The sequence below is a fragment of the Corythoichthys intestinalis genome, chromosome 18 (assembly GCF_030265065.1).
Source record: "Corythoichthys intestinalis isolate RoL2023-P3 chromosome 18, ASM3026506v1, whole genome shotgun sequence".
Lineage (NCBI taxonomy): Eukaryota > Metazoa > Chordata > Actinopteri > Syngnathiformes > Syngnathidae > Corythoichthys > Corythoichthys intestinalis.
Genome location: NC_080412.1, coordinates 36,968,751 through 36,984,744, shown reverse-complemented (window position 1 = coordinate 36,984,744; position 15,994 = coordinate 36,968,751). Strand labels below are relative to the sequence as shown.

General features: G+C 38.8%; 1 protein-coding gene across 1 annotated transcript in view; it reads left to right on the top strand.

The window, feature by feature from the left end:
• LOC130906140 (protein phosphatase 3 catalytic subunit alpha-like) overlaps nt 1-15,994 on the top strand; it is a 72,631-nt gene that overhangs the window by 39,095 nt on the left and 17,542 nt on the right. The window contains exon 8 of the mRNA XM_057820115.1: nt 15,809-15,886. Coding sequence (XP_057676098.1) covers nt 15,809-15,886 — 78 coding nt within the window. The remainder of the gene's footprint in view (nt 1-15,808; nt 15,887-15,994) is intronic.

Here is a 15,994-nt window from a genome sequence, read left to right as displayed (position 1 = left end):
ATAGATATGGACGTACAACAGTCTAGATCAGACATGTCCAAGGTCCGGCCCAGGGGACAAATGCGGCCCGTGGTCAAATTTCATCCCCTATGTCATAAAATCAATAACGTCACACAGACTTAATAAATTGGTCAGCAGTACTGCAACCAGCATATGAAGTAGTTTACACACGAAATGCTGCTCCTCATTTACCCACTAAAAGGCAGCAGCACTTTAACCCTTTATTGCCAAATGTATCACATTTGATACACCTAAAATTTCATGATTTTGAGACTAATTTAGAATTTTGACATTCCTTTTTGAAAAAAAAAAAAAATGATGGATGTAAGTCAACACATGCATCTGCAGGTTTCATGAGAAAAAAAACATGATTTAGCATGGGTTATGGATATTAGAGCTCTTATTACACATATTCATTTTGACTTTTGTTTTTACAAGTTTGAAAAATACGTTTCATTAGGACCTTTTTTCAAATTTTGGGATTCTCTGATAATTGCTTCATGTTGCAAGTATTTAAGGGCTAAGCAACATTACTCCGTGTGACCCATTACTTCCATTTTCTAAAATGGCGACAATCAACAAAAAAAAAAGAAAGTTGACTGTGACGGCCGACGCTTCAAGGATAGGTGGAAATTGGACTATTTCTTCACTAAAATATGCAACAACTGTGTCTTGCCTCATTTGTAAAGAGACAGTCGCTGTTTTTAAAGATTTCAATGCGATGCGAAATTACCAAACAAGACACGCCGACTTGTACGACAAGATTACAGAGAAGATACGTAGCGAGAAATTGAAACAACTTGAAGCTAGTTTAATTTCACAGCAGCAGTATTTTGCAAGAGCCCGAGAGTCGAAAGAGAACGCCACAAAGGCTAGTTGCGAGATTGTTGAAATTATTCATTAAAAAAATAATAAAGCAAATGTGACACACTGAATGTCTTGCTAAATTTAGCTTAAATATATTTTTCTATGTAAAGGACGTCAGCCAAGGTTGGCCCCCCACTTTTTTACCACGCCAAATCTGGCCCCCTTTGCAAAACGTTTGGACACCACTGGTCTAGATTTTTGGTTAAAGGCAAAGAAACCACGCAGTTAGCATTTATTTTACGTAAATATGTCGAAGTTCAATGCTACTCTGTTAGCAAATGAGGCTAGCGGCCGCCTGATGTAAACAGCTTTTCTGGCGAAAATTCTGGTGAATAAATGCTATAATTCTTGAATTCTTCATAGTTACGGACGTAAAACAGTCCCGATTCTTGGTTAAAAGCAAAAAAACGTGCGGTTAGCGTTTATTTGACGTAAATATGGCGAACTATGATGTCAATGCAGTAGTGCCTGTGTGTGTGCATGTGGGTGCGTGTATATGTTTTTTTTTCTTACCTAGTGGAGAAGTAGACGCCGCATCCTTTTTGACTGAATATTCCTGCCAGCATCATTTATAAAAATACGTCGAAAATTAGCGTTTTTTGTTTGTTTGTTTCCCATCGTTTTTGAGGGATAATGTCTTTGGTGGAGCAAACTTTTGGCGGTGCTCTCTGGCGTTTCATGACCTTCATCTTCAATCCTTGGTCCTCGCTCAGTAGTTGTTGTCGCTTTTTTCACTGAAAAAGCAACCATTAGGACTAAAGAAGCACTGTCCCCAGGACTTCATGGCCAATGCATCATAATTACTTTTTTAAAAATTACAAGAACCCATTAGTGAGTGGAGGGAAAACTGCATGAACAGTCAATAAATTATAATCCACGTTACATAATTATACAATATTGATTTCACCTTAGCCAATCAAGTTGATATGGTGGGTGCACATGAACATGACAGTGAGACTAGCACAGCTTGCAGTATTATATGACTTCCACAAATCAATCCGCATAAAATCGATTTCAAACGTCTATAACGCAGAACGGTTGTAAATGTTGCTTGTGTCTCATTTAGCCTTTGCTGTAACAGTGTGTGCTACAGTACATTCATTTTCAAAACATGTTTCTTATTTTTGTCAGGTCAATTTTGAACAATTAAAACAGCACAGTAGTTTATTTGCCTTATTACTATGTATAAGAGAATGGATAAGAAATTTATTGTGATGTAAGTAGAATTTAGTGATGTTTTTAATTTAGGTCAGACCAGGCAAATCGACTCCTCAGCTACAAAAACATAAACAAGGTTCATACCGCAGGTGCTAATTCACAAATTATTTCGTGTTATTCCGACTCGAGTGAGGTATTAACTTGATGATCTGAATGGAACAAGTCGCATAGAAGTGAACCTATTCAAATCCGATCTGGGTCACTTTCGTATGTGGCTTAAATCTGATCTGGGCCACATTTTTCCAGAATGTGGCGGCGGTCAGAACTATCAAGTCTCCCAAATCGGATTTCATGCAGATATGACAAAAAAATCGGAATTGCTGGGTTGAAACCGCAGGTCTTAATGCACAAATCCGATTTTTTCGGTTTTCTTTTTTTTTTCGAGGCATTAATTTGATAGTCTGAACGGGACAAGTCGCATAGAAGTGGACCATTTCAAATCTGATCTAGGTTGTATGTGGTCAAAATCTGGTCTGGGCCACATTTTTCCAGAATATGGCTGTGTCTGAACTGTCAAGTCTCCCAAATCGGAATTCATGCAGCAATTACGTCGGCAAAGAGCGAGAGCGGCAGGCAGGACGGCAGCGATGTAGCTGTGCATTAGCGTTAGCGCCTAGCTTCAACATGGCTTTTAGGGAGGAGGCGGGCTTGACCAATGTCATAAAAAAAAAAAATAAATAAAATGATGAAAAGGATAAGCCTGATAACGCTCGGTTTTCTTTCTGTGCACCAAATAAGCAATATTTCACTATTGCTTATATGGCTGAGCCGGGACAAACTGACGAACACAAGTAAGGCTTATGTGTGTGCGTTATGCACGCACAGTGACGTCAGCGGAGTCACGATTTCATCTGATTTAGTATGCAGCCCATTGTGGGGGAATTATTCAGAACGAGGAAAACAGCGAGGAAGAGAGCCGCAAAATGTCATTGTTTCAGTCTCTCTACTCCAATATTTTTAAAGGATATTATTAGGGCTGCAGCTATCGAATATTTTAGTAGTCGATTAATCGATTGACTACTTAGTTCGAATAATCGGATAAGGAACATGAAAAATTAAAATACCTGAGCTGAGCCTCAAACGGTATAATTTTTGTTTTAAATGAGGATCTATGGACAACAAAAGAACAACTGGCAAATGTACATACAAAAAGTCCGGTAGCCTAAATGCTATAAAATGCTAAAGTTTTTTTTTTTTTTTTTTTTTAAACAATGCTCTTTACTAATGGGTCAGACACATATTCCCACACACAAAAAAAAAAAAAAAAAAACGGCTAAGTGTACCTATAAACTAAATTAAGAATGCATTAAAAAAAAATGAGCTCAAACAAAAACTTACGTTGGTCTTAACAGGGAGCAGTTGGATTCAGCCATGTGAAAAGAGGCAGACCAGAGGGTAGTGTATCCACCCTCATCAATAAAACTAATTGCAAAAACTTTCAAAATAAACCATTAAAACGCCACTTTAATTAAACAAATACTCGAAGCAACAGAATTTAATTCGAATATTTTTTTCTAATCGAATACTCGAGTTAATCGATTAATCGTTGCAGCACTAGATATTATTTTTATCCAAGTATTTTTCCCCAATAGCTAAATACATGGCATGGTCATGACAAATAACAGTCTTGTGCTAAATGGAATATGAAATAATAAAAATGCATTTATTCAGGACGACATGGCAAAATTACTCCATAATGATCAAAACTGTCGACTTCACCTTAACTTTCGCACCTCCCGAACGATATTTTATTAAACCTAAATCGGGCTTATGTCATTTCCCTTCCCCGGCTTTGGAGAATGTAAACAAACCAAGGGTTATGACCGTTAGCCGACATGCTAAGCCGAACCGAGTGATGTTTCAAAGTCTTCGAAGCGGAAAATCACACATAACTAGCCCGGATCATTTCACATGACGACTGGGTTGTCAATTGTCTTCACCGATCGGCAACCCGCCCGGCGGAGAGCAACTTACAGCTCGTTCCCCTGCTACTACGGACAGGAGAGCTCGCCAGGGAAGCAGCTGGACAATGACCGCCGAACAAACCGGCCGACGTCGGAGAAGCGTTTAGCTGCCAAATGGTCAGCACGAATATGGCAAAATAATAATTTACTACACGTGAAGTCGTAAACAGCGAGAGACTCAGTGGAGGAGGGCGGCTGCAGTTGTTGTACAGCTAACATGTGCAGCTAATGTGTATAAGGAGAGCTTTTTACATGCACATCCATGATCAAACGTAAGTAGTCCTTTATTTAAAGAAAGTTTGTAGTGTTTGCTTTGTAATCGCTGTATTCCCAGTTATTTTTAAACAATTTGGGGGTACTCAAAGGGTTAATTCGGACTTGTGCGGAAATACGTGTTACGTCGCCAGGAACAGAACTCGTTCATTACCCGGGGACTACCCGTACTATACTCATATTTATGTGAAAATTCTGTATTTTATCCTTTCCAAAGAGAGTTCAGGTTATATCATTGCATTTTGTGGATCGAGATAAACGAAGGCAACAACCAGCACCCTAACAGATCAATTTTCTGAGGGTGTCAGCAACACAGAAATCGCTTTCGCTCTCGCCCATTTGCACTTGTCAGATTTCTCACTTGAGCCCTCTCTCACTCGCAGGCTCACTGACACATAATTTCACAAAGGAGAGAAGAATTGTTTGTGTGTTTTAACTGACTAATCAATAGAATGCATCAGAAAATAACTGAGTACATATTTTATTTCGCTTTATTCAAGACGGAAAGACTATAAACTATAAAGACTATAAACATTGGCTTTTAAAAAAAAAATATATATATATATATATAACTTGGAGTAGCATTTGTTAAGTCCACCATTTTGCAGTGTCTTGTCAGTTCTCACTGTCAGCCATTGTGGAGCGGAAATGTGAGCGCAGCTATTTCTGTCATTAATATATGGGCCACCTTGGGAATGTTAACCATGTGACCTTAATAAAAGAGGCATGGCACAATTTTGCCAGGTGCTCAGGGCACAGAGGCCTCCTTGTTTTCCTTCCAGCACAAACTTTGAAGCATGTAAATATTTCAAACGCTTGTGAAAGTTTGATGGCTCCGTGAATGGGCGTTAGGGAAATGCTGGATGACAAGAAGATGATAAGAGGCATGTGCAACATGCTGTGCTAGATCTTAGAGTGACTGGACTTGAACAATTGATGATCATCAGTGTAAAGTCAATGAGTCACTTGAGTCATTTTGTAGGAAACATTCAAGAATGTTTTTGAGCAAGTTAATGGGTTAAGTTAATGGGTTAAAAAATAACTTGCGCACAGAAGCACGACCGCCGGGCCCCTGCCTGTCTCATACACAAATTTATTTTCCAGTCTTTTGAAAAGGAGTAAATCTCTCGCTCAGTAACCAGCAGCATTCATCATAACGTTGTGCTTGCGTCCGTTAAAGGTGTCCGGGCGGCAGACGTGTCTTGAATTTCGTTCCCCTATGAGCAGCTGTCATAAAGTTACTATGGAAAATCGTTTTTGAACCTTTATGAATCATAATCGAATCGTCATGTTTTGAATCGCGATGCATCTAATAATCGTTTTTTTGGAACTCCCTTATAGTTCGCTAGCTTGCCGCTAAAGTAATTAACAACTAATTAACACCTACTGATAAGGAAGAGTATCGCATGATTACCGACCATTGAAAATCACAGATACGGCACATTTGCGGTTTCATTTTCCAAAAACATTTTTAACCTAATTTCGATGAGAGTGGATTATTTTCCACGGCACACCAAGCCACGCCACGGCACATTGGTTGAAAAATACTGGTCTACGCAAGCACCGCTGATTTTTATAAAAAATTTTATTGGGAACGAAAGGGACTTCCCATCCCCTAAATCAATCACCCTGACGCACTGTACTATTTACTCTTTGACCACGACATGGCTTCGTTTGAACAGTTAGATCTGTTAATATCGGTACTTATTGGCATGCTAGCAAACCCCATTGACTCGCTAATATAGTACATAATAAATAGAATGCAGGAAAGTACGATACAATAAAATTGGGGGGGAAAAAAACAACACATCAGTGGCCCGTGTTGTTTTTGGTAGCCCATTTAATTTTCGTCTTTTGGACAAAAATATTTGTCTTAGTCATATTTTAGTCATATCAAAATGTGTTTGTCTAGTCTGCGTCGACAAATACTCAAAGTTTCCGTCTAGTTTTAGTCGACAAATACTCAAACTATTTTCATCTGTAATATTAAAATGTTTTAGTCTGAAAATAAATGTTTCTAACAATTTTGAATGAACATTACCAGATGAGCACATAACGTAGTGTTTACTGCGCCAACTTTGTGAGGGTCTCCCAATGGTTTTATTTGAAACGATAAGCACGGCGCACGACTACTGTAAGCGTTAGCCGATGGCAACAAAACCAAAACAACACAACAACCGTTTAAGAGGACCCTCACAAAGCTAAATTTAATGCTAATGTGAATGCTATGCTAATGCTACGAGTTACAATTACATTGTCATCTCTCATCTCGTCAGACTAAAACTGGCATTCGTCTTGTTACGTTTTGGTCTCTCGAAGACACGTTCATAGGTCATTATCGTCAACGAAATATTTTCGTTATCCTTATCGCTGACGAAAACAACAATCCATCGCGCTAAAAGCTATTATAACGAATAAAAGTCCAACCAAAATGACAACAAATGGCAACAAAAGACATTACTCATTAATTTATAATCTTTCTTTCAAACCCAAGGGCTTGAAGATGTTTCTACATGACATAACATCTTTCACAGTATTGCTTAACAGCAATGTTGAGAGCTTTTACGTGGTGCGTTCTATTCATAATGCAGCAATGAAGATTTATCAGACCCTAAACTGCATCCTTTAAAATAATAATAATAATAAATAATAGGAAAATAAAAAAGTAATTTATGCGTAACAGCATTTTAGTTTAGTGTGTGTCATTGGAGCACATTGTTTTCTCTCGGGTTGGAGTGTAAGAAGCTGTGACTGCCGCTTGCCGAGCTATTTTGTTTTGTTTGAGTAGATTTTTTTTTTTTTTTTTTTTCTGATGCTTGCATCATCCTCAGCGAGTCTTCCATTAATATATTTATGAGTGATATATCTTGTAGTGTCCACTGCTGAGTGAATGTATAACTAACTTGACATTGTGTTGCGTGACTGAAGAAAAAACATTTTCATTGTGCCGAAGGGTAACTTAGGGTTCCTGCTTAATTTGTCATGTATTCCTATTTTTGCAGTTATGAGTTTGAGCAAAGAGAGTATGTGTGACGTCCCTCAGGGATTAATATTGGGGCCCACATGTTTAAGATGAACATTAATTACATTTTAAAATGATCTGAAGAGTTGAAATAACAACCAACATACAGTGATCCTCGCTACTTTGCGCTTCAAACTTCGCGCCCTCAGTCCATCGCGGATTTTCCAGTTAAAAAATACAGAATTTTATAGAGATGTCCTGATCCGATCACGTACGGCCTTTCACTTCTCCCTCCTGCTGGTTTTCTTGCTCACCAAGCAGCTGCTTGTTAAAGTTAATGATGAGAAACAGCTTTGAAGCTTTGATCTTGAGCACCTACCTTGAAAGGCGCCGAAAGTATGAGCTCGTTGTGCTTGTTAAACGCTAGCAGTTGTGTGCTTTGGTGACCCTTTGTGTGTGTTTCTGTGAGCAGTGTGAGCAGATTTGAGTTTGACTTCACTCAATGAATCATTTAATAAAGACAAGCGTTTTGCTACGTTATTCTTGTTTAAAAATAATTATGTTGGACAGTAAAATTAATTATTTTTATTGTTCAATTTAACTTACCGTAATTTTCAGACTGTAAGCCACTACTTTTTCCCCTCATTTTAAACTGCGGCTTATAGTCCAGTGCTGCTTATTTGTTGATTTATTTGGATTAATAGGTAACGCTTTATTTGACAATGGCGTCATAAGACTATCATAAGACAGTTATAATACCGTCATACTTATGGCATAACACTATCATGGTCGTTACTGAATGCTTATGACAGATGTCATTAAGTGTCATCCGGCAAATTACGTCACTAACTCTATTTATGTCCAGCATGGATCTTTTACATCCTTTCAAAAGTGAGATCATTTGCCAGATAACAATAAGTGATATCCGTTATAAGCATTTATTAATGCTAATGACAGTGTCATGTCATAATTACTGTATGATTGTCCAATGACAGTCTTATGGCGCCACTGTCAAAGTGTTACCAAATACCATAACTAGCAATTAATGGAACGAATAGAACAGTAACTGAAAAAAATTATTAGCACGTGAATTTTGATTGTTATTTACATCAGTAGCGCTGCAATGCATGCTAAGAGGCATGTTGGACGACCACAGCGTTGACAGCAGAGGTTGACTGTCTCCCTCCTGGGAGCAGTGATGGCCAAATGAAGCTTATTGAAGCAATGAAGCTTTGCCCCATTGACCGCGAAAAACAAGGGATCACAGTAATCATGAATCCACTTTAGAAATGAATTTACTTTTAAATCATGTATTTGAACAAGGGCGTAGGTTTGGTCTCAACCTTGGAAGGGACGATATAACAGCATAACCTGCATGTACACTTTTTGCTGGGAACGGGACATTAATGAAACCAAACAGATTGGGTGAACGGGGGTCAGGGCTTCATTTCTTAATTCATAGGCTGAATGATCAATGCAAAATAAATCTGTATTGACTTATACTAACTTTCATGTGTATTGGTTCAGGTGATAAACTATTCGATTCTAACCTTTGTTTTCAAAAACTACGAAAGAAACATTTTGAAAACTTCCAGAATCAATGTCTGGATTTTATTAGCAAATTGAATTTGCAATATTTGAACCTAACTTAAATGATATTAACATACACAATAAATACAAACGTGTTTATGATCTCTTAACTATCCAGGAATGCAAAAAATTAACATATGTCTTCAGACCACTCAACATTTGTCGATTAAAAAAAAAAAAATACAACTGAAAAAACTTCTTAGACAGGGAGCAGGGTATAACAAAAAATTTTTTAAATGTAGCTTTCCTTCAGGTAAAATACAACTGCTTTTGTCCACAAGCACAGCCAAACTCGACAAAAAAAATGAAAACTTTTTATCTCCATTATGATTAATGAATGATTATCTGAAGAAATGCCTGCATAGGCTGCATATAAACATATTTTTTAAATAAAATGTAGAAAATAAATAACTAAATTTTTCATAAATGCAACTCATCAGCCAATCACACATGCGTTTCAGGGGGAAAAATGGACCGGCACAAGTGAAAAGGGGTAAATCTTAGTCTTGAAAAAGTATTGAATTTTCATATCTGCGTTTTAAAATTTATGATGTAACTTCTCCATGTCTCATTTCTCCTCAAAAGTGTCATTTGTCATTTTGATTAAATGAGGTAGTCTAAATAAATAAATGGGGCAGAGGAGACAATCATTGAGAACACAACGCAGCCCCGGGTCAAAATCCCGTCCCGCGGGATTCCCGCGTGAATCCCGTGTCACAACTGGAGTCTCGAAAAAATGTCATGCTCCACACGACACACATATATTTTTTTTTACACCATAGCCATACATTTCATATTAGAGAGATGGGAAAATGTAAATTCAATTAAGTGTGGTTGAGTAAACAATCCTTTCGCCTTTGGCTCAAACCACTGGGATGGCAGTGTGTTCGAAGCTTTTTCTCGTCATATGCAAAAAAATAGATTGTTAGGTACAATGGGCTTGAAGGCGCTAGAGTGCCATGCTAAATTGTCCGAGCACATAACCTCCATGAGAGGAAAGAAACAAACTCCCTACATTGCTGTCGTTTTTCAATCTGGCTGTTTTAGCCAGCCAGCTGCTCACGAGCCTGAAGAGACAGAAGCTAAAGCCAGCCAGCAAGCTGCTAATGTAAGCGAAGTGGCAGCAGCTAACACTAGCTAGCTAGCTGCTAATGCTACAGCCCCCCGGATCCCAGCCCAGCTACGATTGCAAGTGGATATGTGAGAGTAGATCTACACAAATTGTTTGGGTCCACAGCAACCATGAAAGCAGAAGTGCTGTGGTTGCCCGAGATTAAGATGACACTCGCCACACTAAATGCTAATGCTAACGAGAACGCCTCTACTTGGCCTGTGTCTGCACTGTGGTGGTGTCGCGTAACTTTTGCAGTGTTGTTAATAACAGCGTTAGAATATAACAGCGTTACTAACGGCGTTATTTTCTTCAGTAGTGAGTAATCTAATTAATTACTTTTCTCATCTTGGCAACATCGTTACCGTTACTGAGGCGGGAAAGGCGTGCGTTACTGTGTTGGTTGACTGACGCGAGAAAAGTCTGAGAAAGACGGACTCACGGAGACGAGAGAGCAGAGCAGGAGGTGGGAGGAGGCAAGGGAGGGTGATGCCGTTGCAAATGTGATGCTACTATGCTAGGTGGCTCCAATAATACCTGACTGTAGCCGATAGCCTACAAACTACGCCCAAATGATGCTTCGGTAGATATCACATATATACAGAACTAGATGCAAATGACAGACGGCTGCATTAGCAACATGTATAATAAAGAACTAGATGCGTTAGTAAACAGCCGCCATCTTAAAGCAGTAGCCTTCTTAGGAAGGCACTGTTGTAGAGAACCTTCCTAGCGAACCTAAGAAACTTTTTATCTAAAATGCTCCTAAATCGGCAAAATCTTGACTTAAATCTATCTTTAAATGATAAAATTTTAAAACTTACAGATGTCAAGAGTAGACAGAAGGGAACTACCGGTAATGCAATAACGGGAGCAATTTTAACTACTAACGGTTGATTCACAACATTAAATGACTTCAACACATAGCAAAGGTTACTTGTCTAGTTATCGCAATATCCGCAATACCCCTGTGTCTAGTTAAGTTTAGGGTAAAGAATTGGGCTAGGGCCAATTGTCCCCAAAAACCCTTTAAACTTCACATTGTGTGACCTGTTTTTTAAATTAAAAAATTAAAAATTGTCACCAGTTACTTTGCCAAGTAACTAATTACTCTTACATTCAGGTAACTGAGTTACTAGCGCTATTACTTTTTGGGAGAAGTAATTTGTAACTGTAATTAATTGCTTTTTAAAAGTAAGATTAACAACACTGCTCGTAAGTAGCCTATTCAATACGCTCATTCTTAACATCCTGCACACATTCAACATTTCCACTTTCAAGAAATTAACACAAATTCACGGATTTTTGTTTCACTTTGTCGGTATGGCTGTGAAACAGGCTTTAAGGTTTTTTTTTTAATGGTCTTAGGTCTTAAAAAGTCTTAAATCGAACTACTAACTGTAGAAACCCTAAACATATGCGAAGACAATCTGAATGACCTATAGACCCTACCCACCGACGTCACAAAATCACATGCTCGCTGTATGGTTCCGCCCCCTTGTCCGTCATTTTGTGTCTGTATTATCAATGGTCTCAATTGATCGAGCAATTTATAATGCATTTCATGGAAGACCCGGTGCTTTCGGATGCCGTAAACTCACTTGATGCGTTGCATAAAAGGCGTTATGTGGAAAAGCTTCAGTTTATCCATTCGCCAGATCCATATTTGATGCCTAAATCGATGTTTTTCCGACCCGCTGTCTCCGCCGTATTTGCCTGACATCTGCTAGCTACCCTGATATGTACAACTATCTTGTCCACACAAAATCAGCCTATTCTCACGAAAGTTTGAAAAACTTTAAGAGCTTGGAGGCTTATAAATACTTCGTTGCTGGTTGGGTGAAACAGGTCCTCGTCCACGAAAATTCGGCAGGAATCTATCTTGTGCTTGGAAAGGTGAGTTATGAAATTTTCAATTCAAAATCTTTTGTTATTGCTAACATCCACTGTCAAGTCTAATGTATTTCATGTCGTTTGTCAATGGAGTTAGGGCTTTTAATGTTTATATGGTTTAGCGATAGCACTCTCACTACATACATACGTGTATGTTGTCGGCGATTAGCCTAGCAATGATCTTAATTGTGGTTGTCAGCCCAAAACCCTCTAAATATATATTAAATGCATCTTACCAGATGTAAAATGACTACTACATAATCTGTGGTAATCGTTTGGAGCCCAGTTTTCTTGTCGAATTGCAGCAGCCCATCTCGCTCTCTCCTCTCCGGGTCTCTCGGAATCCGGTAGAACTTCAAGTCTCTCCGTCTATCTTCTCTGTTATTGCAACCGACCGCCACACACGCCTTCACCATTTTGATTATTAATGTTAACGAGCAGAAAAACACGTCGTAAATAGGAGGAATGTACGTAGCCGTAACAGGTAAACATGATGTGTTGACGGACAATTGGGCGGCACCAGTCAGGAGGAAGGAGTTGCTACGTCACGTGGGTAGGGTCTATATAATAAGCTTGAGAACGATAAACCGATACGACCGGATATCCGGTTTTACAGGTGAGAGATACAGATGTATCGATAGTAAAGTTACCATTCGACAGTAATTAGCCATTAAACATTCAATGAACCGATAGTCGAGATAGAATTCGGCTATCGCGAGCACAAGAATCGAATTCTAATGCCTAGTTCAATGCATTGCATAATATGATAATAATTTAGCTTTTACTTCACATGCTGCGCTTGTGTCATTCACCACACAGCGCACTTAGATCGAGATGATATAATATGGACAAGCATTACTCACAGTCGTGGTTGCCTCAACTTCCCATGCATTTCGGCTGAACCGCTACTTGTCGCCGTCATTACTCGATCGTCACGGGCGTGTCATAACAACGCGAGAGCTAACGAAACTACTGTAACGCACGCTCCGTAGCATTTTCTTCACAGCCCAAAACGAAACTAGTAGTGGCAACGAAGCAACATGCTAAAACAATGGACAGTGTAATCACCGACGCCAGCGACGTGCAGTGATTGATTTTCAACGCACCCAGGAAAACAAAAGTTGGACTTTGAAGTGATGAAGGCAGCCAGATCTGTTCGCGTGGGACAGAGCTTGTGTGAAGTGTGGAGCGGTACAGAGAACGTGAGTTTTTAACCCTGAAAAATAACCCACTATAATGGTGAAAAGGGCGGCGTATTGTTTCCACGAAACGCAGTCTACTTAAACATGAACATTAGTTGATCTTCCTCAAGAAAAATCTGCCCTTCAAAAAAGATATGAGCAGTGATGAGGAATAAAAAATGAGGAAGCACTGGCATAAGTGAATGACTTTGCTGTGTATTAGGTTGAAGTAATGATTATTGACCTGTCTAGAATGCCATGTTTTTATTTCCCCAATTATACCAGTCGTAAAGCATAATTTATTATTTATTTATGATAACACGAGCAGGTTTAATTGTTTTTTTTTCTAGAGCTGCTGCATATAATTAATATAAATGTTTACGTTGAAAGCTTGCACTTAAATTACTTATCTCTTGTGTTCAAAACACCAGGAAATTCAGTAACTGAATTACTGCACTTTATTGTCTGTCACTGGAGTTTTATTTTATTATCAATCCCATCCAACAAAATGACGGTCATATAGTAAGCCTTTTTTTTTTTTTTTCATAAAAAAATAAAACTTAACATTGGTATGAAATTTTGTTGTTTAATTTTGCTATATTAGAAATATGGTCTTTTTATACGTTTAAAATACTGTACAAACACACACAACAAATATTTACTTTCGTATCGTTTTCACTCTATTGAACCGTATCATTCTTACTCTGCACCGAATCGTATCGAATCGCTCGGCCTTAAAAATTTATCGTTTTTTTTTTTGATCGAATCGTAACCTGTGTATCTAGATACATATCGAATCGGCTTCATGCCAGAGATTCCCAACCCTACTATATAACTGAACTCATTATGTAATGCAAATAAAGTTGCTTAAAAGTTGGTGGGGACAATTTGAGCATCCTGAAAACTTGCTAGTGTTATGTCCCTACCGTCCCTATGCAAACCTACGCCCTTGGATGCAAACCAGGGGCGGACTGGTAATCTGTGGGTTCTGGGGGATCACAGAACGGCCGGTGCCCTGGACGGCCGGCGGCCGCCATTCATTATACATCACTGTTTTTATCCCCTCTATCCTCTGATTATCTACAGTTCACATCCAATCCGACAGGTGGCAGCAATGCGCCTGGCTGTTCACTGCCAATCTGATAGACTAGGAACGAAGAAAGCACAGAGTAGCCTTCATTGGTTCCTTCCTTGTGGAAGCAAAATAGCGACGAGCGTTAATGCACAATATGGATGGTGGTGGCAAAAAACAGAAAAGAGCAGGATGGCGCGGAGAAGGTTAGGGAGAAAAAAATTAAACTGGAGAGTGAAGCATTAAAATGTCATAAGTTGACAAATATTTTCGCAAGCAGCAGTCTGGCTGCAACGGCCACGTCAGATAACAACAGCCCAGCTCCCGGCGATGGTGAGAGGGAGCGGCAGCTGCTCTGACGTGCAGCCGGTGCAGGGAGAGAGAAAAGAAGAGGGGGGTAAGCTGGTGGAAGTTCCCCAGACAAGCGCAGGGCAAGTAAATTGGGATGAAGAGGGTTACTTGCTTGGTATACTGGCAATTGTTATTCACCAGGTAGCTACATTTTAAATGAAATAAATGACAATTAAAGGGTTAGTGCCAGCTCGTCGATGTACCCGTTTGCAATCGTGTCAAGTTACAGTAGGCTAGTCCTACTATCCCACTCCTAAGAAAAAATATTTTAGCCGTAAAACAATGTATGCACACGCAGCATAGCAATATTAATTCAGAAGAAATATAACAAAATATTAATAAAATGAATGGTTTTACTTTAAAGTTTAGGTAGTTAAACTGATATGATATACAGTATATTTTTAATAATTTATATATCGTTTTGTTTTCTGGTTAATACTTTCCAATGAAGGTTATGTATACAGGATTTGTCTTGAAATGTTTATTGTATTTTCATTGAAATTTATTATTTGTATGGCAGGGGTCTCCAAACCGGTCCTCAAGGGCCGCTGTGGGGCCTGGTTTTTGTTTCAACCGATCGAGTACCGACAGTTTAACCAATGAAGTTTCTGCTAAAACAAGCAGCACCTGACTGCAATCAACTGATTACACTTGTAAGACACCAGATCGGTGCAGAGGTGTTGTCTTGTTTTGTTAGAATGAAATCCTGCGCCCGCTGCAGCCCTATGTGGAATAGTTTGGAGACCACTGAATTATGGCATAAACAATGAAGTCATTTTATATATAGAGATATATTATAATCAATTGGATATATAAAACTTGCTTTGAAAAATAAATTCTTTAATTTGTTTATTCAGGTTGATCATAGAGCTAGTACAGAAAATGAATCCAACTCCAGTTCAGACTTGCAGTACTTTGAGCGCCCCAAGTCAGACAGTCACAGTATAGACACATTTTCTTAATTTTTCTCTCAAAGTGCACGAAATTGATGCATTTTACAATAAAATGTTAAAAAAATAAAATAAAATAAAAATTCTCCCCGGGGGGACATGCTCCCGGACCCCCCTAGCGGTTCTGTGTTTCCTTTCGTATAGCGATTCTTGTGGGCTGGGCTGAGTCAAAGTCCAGGGCTGCTTTTTAGTCCCAGTCCGCCCCTGATGCAAACCATTAAATATGAATACAGTACAGTACGTTCATTATATGTACTTGGAGAATGGAAATAAAATATACTGATTGAAGTACAAATAGAAAGAGAGAAAAAGAGCTGCACAGATTCACAGTACAAAAATTCCATTTGTTGTTTTAACATTTTTCTTCTCCTTCCAGTTATCCAGCTGTGTGTGAGTTCTTACAGAGCAATAACCTATTATCAATTATCCGAGCGCATGAGGCACAAGATGCAGGGTGAGTTCTAACAGTGGAAATGCACATTAGAAGACCAAACTGTGCTTTAAAATATATATATTAAGTCATGTGAAAAAATTAGGACACCCCATGAAATATTCAGGTCTT